The following is a 7,500-nucleotide window of genomic DNA, read 5'->3' as shown; positions in this document are numbered from 1 at the left end:
GTGGTAAAGTGCACCTTTCAACAACAGCTGCTAAAAGATTCATGTTCCGATTCCGACAAAAAACTATCAGGATGTATCCTATCCCATAAATCTCTCTTTAGAAACATATCCTTGTATTATTGATGGAGATAAAATGTAAATAAATGGCCAAACAGTCCAGGGCAATGATAGAGAGAGGCTGTGTGGTTTCGTGTCCCAAATCACACTTCCTACATAGTTGTACATAGTTGTAGTAGTGAAAAATACAGAGTTTGGGACATTATCTGCCATTTGAAACACTGTCTGAATATATGGGTAAGCTTTACTAAGAGTGTCTTGTCTTCTATCGCTTTGTTGACCCATGTCTTCAGACTGTGTACATACGATGGAGGAAGCCTCTACTAACAGTGTTAGGAATAGACAGGACAGTAGATATCGAACAGATACCTGTACACGTGGCCTATAAGGTGCCTTGTGATACAACGCTATTCTATGTGAAGTAGGGAGAGTTGGACATCTTTCAATCCCTTCCGAAAATAATGGACTGTATCTGGAATCTGGCTGCACTTCTCTGATTTACCACCAGAGGGTAGAACAAACAGAACTGTGGTCAGGCATATGGAATGGAATATAGAATACTCCAACACTCCGCTGGTTTTTGGAGGATTCTAGAATTCTGTGTAGGGTAGATGTTGTTGTTGTTGTTGTTGTTGATGATCTGGAATTTGATAAGGGGGCGATGGGGAATATGTTGTGGGAGATTACAGAGAGATAACTCCAATAGCTTGTTATGAGCGACACTGAGCCAGAAACAGCAGGGAACTGGAAATGGTGAGGATATAGACAGTCACAAGCAGACCGCTCACTGTGGTGGTGGGAAATACACACAGCACTGTTCTCACAGTGGGACTGATTGGAAGTGGCTATTCAGAGAAGACCAGGGAATAATCAATATGGTAGGATATGTGGCTAGGGTGTACCTCAGTATCTATCATTTGGATAGGAAACAATTTATTACTAATTTACTAATTTGTCAAATCTCGTGTGAATCCCCCTCCCCCCTCCCTCCATTCCTCCCCCACTTCTCTCTCACCTGCAGTCCAGCTTCTCCAGTTCAAAGTGGGGGTTGAAGTTGAGGACGACACGTTGGGAGGGTTCTGGGGCGGTGACGACCCAACGACAGTTCTGGTGTGGGGGGTACTCCAGAGGGTACCCTGGGGTGGTGATGTACCCGGCACCACTGGCATCTACTTGTCCACCACACGATTTGCTACCTTCAGGACAGAGGACACAGAGGCATCAGTTAGGACGTGAATTAGACCGTTTTTTTTAAAGAGGTGTAACGACAGTATTGGAAAAGGAGAAGGTGAGAAGCTATAATTCGGTAAAAAGTTTGGACCGACTCCTGGCTTTTTCTTCATTTGGACTGTTTTCTACATTGTGGAATAATAGTGAAGACAACAAAGCTATGAAATAACACATACGAGTGATAATCATAATAATAGTGAATAGTGAGAGAAGGCCAAAGACTGTGGAAAGCTGTCATCAAGGCAAAGTTACTTCGAAAACATATTTGTTTCACACTTTTTTAGGTTACTGTATGACTCCATATGTGTTATTTCATAGTGTTGATATCTTCACTATTATTCTACAATAGAAATTACAAATAAAACACGTTTGACTGGTACTGTAGGTTTAGAAATGTATATAGACAGTTGAAGTCTGAAGTTTACATACACTTATGTTGGAGTCATTAAAACTCGTTTTTCAACCACTCCACACATTTCTTGTTAACATACTATAGTTTTGGCAAGTCATTTAGGACCTCTACTTTGTGCAGGACACAAGGCATTTTTCCAACAATTATTTACAGACAGATTATTTCACTTATAATTCACTGTATCACAATTCCAGTGGGTCAGAAGTTTACATACACTAAGTTGACTGTGCCTTTAAACAGTTTGGAAAATTCCAGAAAATTATGTCATGGCTTTAGAAGCTTCTGATAGGCTAATTGGCATCATTTGAGTCTATTGGAGGTGTACCTGTGGATGTATTTCAAGGCCTACCTTCAAACTCAGTGCCTCTTTGCTTGACATCAAGGGAAAATTAATAGACCAAATTGTAGATTTCCAAACGCCTGAAGGTACCACGTTCATCTGTACAAACAATAGTACGCAAGTATAAACACCATGGGACCACGCAGCCGTCATATCGCTCAGGAAGGAGATGCGTTCTGTCTCCTAGAGATGAATGTACTTTGGTGCGAAAAGTGCAAGTCAATCACAGAACAACAGCAAAGGACCTTGTGAAGATGCTGGAGGAAACAGGTACAAAAGTATCTATATCCACAGTAAAACAAGTCCTATATCAACATAACCTGAAAGGCCGCTCAGCAAGGAAGAAGCCACTGCACCAAAACCGCCATAAAAAAGCCAGACTACGGTTTGCAACTGCACATGGGGACAAAGACCATACTTTTTGGAGAAATGTCCTCTGGTCTGATGAAACAAAAATATAACTTTTTGGCCATAATGACCATCGTTATGTTTGGAGGAAAAAGGGGGAGGCTTGCAAGCCGAAGAACACCATCCCAACCGTGAAGCACGCGGGTGGCAGCATCATGTTGTGGCGGTGCTTTGCTGCAGGAGGGACTGGTGCATTTCACAAAATAGATGGCATCATGAGGAGGAAAATGATGTGGATATATTGAAGCAACATCTCAAGACATCAGTCAGGAAGTTAAAGCTTGGTTGCAAATGGGTCTTCCAAATGGACAATGACCCCAAGCATACCTCCAAAGTTGTGGCAAAACGGCTTAAGGACAACAAAGTCAAGGTATTGGAGTGGCCATCACAAAGCCCTGACCTCAATCCTATAGAACATTTGTGGGCAGAACTGAAAAAGCGTGTTCGAGCAAGGAGGCCTACAAACCTGACTCAGTTACACCAGCTCTGTCAGGAGGAATGGGCCAAAATTCACCCAACTTATTGTGGGAAGCTTGTGGAAGGCTACCTGAAACGTTTGACCCAAGTTAAACCATTTAAAGGCAATGCTACCAAATACTAATTGACTGTATGTAAACCTCTGACCCACTGGGAATGTGATGAAAGAACTAAAAGCTGAAATAAATCATTCTCTCTACTATTATTCTGACATTTCACATTCTTAAAATAAAGTGGTGATCCTAACTGACCTAAAACAGGGAATATTTACTAGGATTAAATATCAGGAATTGTGAAAAATTGACAAATGTATTTGGCTAATGTGTATGTGAACTTCAACTGTATATCATGTCGTTCCGTCCATCATTCATGTATGTATGTATGTATGTATGTATGTATGTATGTATGTATGTATGTATGTATGTATGTATGTATGTATGTATGTATGTATGTATGTATGTATGTATGTATGTATGTATGTATGTATGTATGTATGTATGTATGTATGTATGTATGTATGTATGTATGTATGTATGTATGTATGTATGTATGTATGTATGTATGTATGTATGTATGTGTGTGTGTGTGTGTGTGTGTGTGTGTGTGTGTGTGTGTGTGTGTATGTATGTATGTATGTATGTATGTATGTATGTGTGTGTGTGTGTGTGTGTGTGTGTGTGTGTGTGTGTGTGTGTGTGTGTGTGTGTGTGTGTGTGTGTGTGTGTGTGTGTGTGTGTGTGTATGTATGTATGTATGTATGTATGTATGTATGAATTGTGAAAAAACTGTAAGATTACCCAGTTTAGTTCTTCTGACTTCCCTGCCGTCAGTCACACACTCCCTTACAGCTACGCACTCCTTTACAGTTACACACTCCTTTACAGTCACACACTCCCTTACAGCTACGCACTCCCTTACAGTTACGCACTCCCTTACAGTTACGCACTCCCTTACAGTTACGCACTCCCTTACAGTTACGCACTCCCTTACAGTTACGCACTCCCTTACAGTTCCTCCCTTACAGTTACGCACTCCCTTACAGTTACACACTCCCTTACAGTTACACACTCCCTTACAGTTACACACTCCTTTACAGTTACACACTCCCTTACAGTTACACACTCCCTTACAGTTACGCACTCCCTTACAGCTACACACTCCCTTACAGTTACGCACTCCCTTACAGTTACGCACTCCCTTACAGTTACGCACTCCCTTACAGTTACGCACTCCCTTACAGCTACACACTTCACAGTTACACTCCCTTACAGTTACACACTCCCTTTACGCACTCCCTTACAGTTACACACTCCCTTACAGTTACGCACTCCCTTACAGCTCACACTCCCTCACAGTTACACACTCCCTCACAGTTAGCACTCCCTTACAGTTACGCACTCCTTTACAGTTACACACTCCCTTTACAGTTACACACTCCCTTACAGTTACACACTCCCTTACAGTTACACGCACTCCTTGCAGTTACACTCCCTTACAGCTACGCACTCCCTTACAGTTACGCACTCCCTTACAGCAGTTACACACTCCCTTACAGTTACAGCACGCCTTTACAGTTACACACTCCCTTACACGCACTCCCTTACAGTTACACACTCCCTTACAGTTACACACTCCCTTACAGTACAGTTACAATTGTTGGAGTGGTTGCACTCCCTTACAGTAAGCAATTGTTGGAGTGGTTGGAAAACGAGCTTTAATGACTCCAACCTAAGTGTATGTAAACTTCCGACTTCAACTGTATATAGAAGTATATATATATATATATATAGAGGTATATAAATATATAGAAGTGTATATATATAGAGGTATATAAATATATAGAAGTGTATATATATATATATAGAGGTATATAAATATATAGAAGTGTATATATATATATATAGAGGTATATAAATATATAGAAGTATATATATATAGAGGTATATAAATATATAGAAGTGTATATATATATATATATATATATATAGAGGTATATATATATAGAGGTATATAAATATATAGAAGTGTATATATATAGAGGTATATAAATATATAGAATATATATATATATATATATGTATATATATATATATATATATATATATATATATATATATATATATATATATATATATATATATATATATATATAGAGGTATATAAATATATAGAAGTATATATATATATAGAGGTATATAAATATATAGAAGTGTATATATATAGATATAGAGGTATATAAATATATAGAACTACATAGATATAGAGGTATATAAATACATAGAAGTGTATATATATAGATATAGAGGTATATAAAACTATATAGAACTATATAGATATAGAGGTATATAAATATATAGAAGTGTATATATATATATAGAGGTATATAAATAAATAGAAGTGTATATATATAGAGGTATATAAATATATAAATATATAGAAGTATATATATATATATATATAGAGGTATATAAATATATAGAAGTGTATATATATAGAGGTATATAAGTATATAAAAGTATATATATAGAGGTATATAAATATATAGAAGTGTATATATATAGAGGTATATAAATATATAAAGGTATATATATATAGAGGTATATAAATATATAGAAGTGTATATATATATAGAGGTATATAAATTTATAAAAGTATATAGATATAGAGGATATAAATATATAGAAGTATATATATATATATATATATATAAATATATAGAAGTATATAAATATATATATATAGAGGTATATAAATATATAGAAGTGTATATATATAGAGGTATATAAATATATAGAAGTGTATATATATATATATAGAGGTATATAAATATATAGAAGTGTATATATATAGAGGTATATAAATATATAAAGGTATATATATATAGAGGTATATAAATATATAGAAGTGTATATATATATATATATAGAGGTATATAAATATATAAAAGTATATAGATATAGAGGTATATATAGATATAGAGGTATATAAATATATAGATTTTTATTTTTTATTTATTTTACCTTTATTTAACCAGGTAGGCAAGTTGAGAACAAGTTCTCATTTACAATTGCGACCTGGCCAAGATAAAGCAAAGCAGTTCGACAGATACAACGACACAGAGTTACACATGGAGTAAAACAAACATACAGTCAATAATACAGTATTAACAAGTCTATATACAATGTGAGCAAATGAGGTGAGAAGGGAGGTAAAGGCAAAAAAGGCCATGGTGGCAAAGTAAATACAATATAGCAAGTAAAACACTTGAATGGTAGTTTTACAATGGAAGAATGTGCAAAGTAGAAATAAAAATAATGGGGTGCAAAGGAGCAAAATAAATAAATTAATTAAATACAGTTGGGAAAGAGGTAGTTGTTTGGGCTAAATTATAGGTGGGCTATGTACAGGTGCAGTAATCTGTGAGCTGCTCTGACAGTTGGTGCTTAAAGCTAGTGAGGGAGATAAGTGTTTCCAGTTTCAGAGATTTTTGTAGTTCGTTCCAGTCATTGGCAGCAGAGAACTGGAAGGAGAGGCGGCCAAAGAAAGAATTGGTTTTGGGGGTGACTAAAGAGATATACCTGCTGGAGCGTGTGCTACAGGTGGGAGATGCTATGGTGACCAGCGAGCTGAGATAAGGGGGGACTTTACCTAGCAGGGTCTTGTAGATGACATGGAGCCAGTGGGTTTGGCGACGAGTATGAAGCGAGGGCCAGCCAACGAGAGCGTACAGGTCGCAATGGTGGGTAGTATATGGGGCTTTGGTGACAAAACGGATTGCACTGTGATAGACTGCATCCAATTTGTTGAGTAGGGTATTGGAGGCTATTTTGTAAATGACATCGCCAAAGTCGAGGATTGGTAGGATGGTCAGTTTTACAAGGGTATGTTTGGCAGCATGAGTGAAGGATGCTTTGTTGCGAAATAGGAAGCCAATTCTAGATTTAACTTTGGATTGGAGATGTTTGATATGGGTCTGGAAGGAGAGTTTACAGTCTAACCAGACACCTAAGTATTTGTAGTTGTCCACGTATTCTAAGTCAGAGCCGTCCAGAGTAGTGATGTTGGACAGGCGGGTAGGTGCAGGTAGCGATCGGTTGAAGAGCATGCATTTAGTTTTACTTGTATTTAAGAGCAATTGGAGGCCACGGAAGGAGAGTTGTATGGCATTGAAGCTTGCCTGGAGGGTTGTTAACACAGTGTCCAAAGAAGGGCCGGAAGTATACAGAATGGTGTCGTCTGCGTAGAGGTGGATCAGAGACTCACCAGCAGCAAGAGCGACCTCATTGATGTATACAGAGAAGAGAGTCGGTCCAAGAATTGAACCCTGTGGCACCCCCATAGAGACTGCCAGAGGTCCGGACAGCAGACCCTCCGATTTGACACACTGAACTCTATCAGAGAAGTAGTTGGTGAACCAGGCGAGGCAATCATTTGAGAAACCAAGGCTGTCGAGTCTGCCGATGAGGATGTGGTGATTGACAGAGTCGAAAGCCTTGGACAGATCAATGAATACGGCTGCACAGTAATGTTTCTTATCGATGGCGGTTAAGATATCGTTTAGGACCTTGAGCGTGGC

The 7,500-nt window shown here is 37.8% G+C and overlaps 1 protein-coding gene across 2 annotated transcripts in view; it reads right to left on the bottom strand.

The window, feature by feature from the left end:
• LOC112246167 (neuropilin-2) overlaps nt 1–7,500 on the bottom strand; it is a 320,170-nt gene that overhangs the window by 269,413 nt on the left and 43,257 nt on the right. For both annotated transcript variants that reach the window (XM_042320049.1, XM_042320048.1), the window contains exon 2: nt 1,073–1,253. In XM_042320049.1, coding sequence (XP_042175983.1) covers nt 1,073–1,253 — 181 coding nt within the window. The remainder of the gene's footprint in view (nt 1–1,072; nt 1,254–7,500) is intronic.

Source organism: Oncorhynchus tshawytscha, linkage group LG03 (genome assembly GCF_018296145.1).
Source record: "Oncorhynchus tshawytscha isolate Ot180627B linkage group LG03, Otsh_v2.0, whole genome shotgun sequence".
In the NCBI taxonomy this organism is placed as follows: domain Eukaryota; kingdom Metazoa; phylum Chordata; class Actinopteri; order Salmoniformes; family Salmonidae; genus Oncorhynchus; species Oncorhynchus tshawytscha.
Note: the sequence above shows the minus strand (reverse complement) of the source record. Positions and strands in the feature narration are given on the sequence as shown.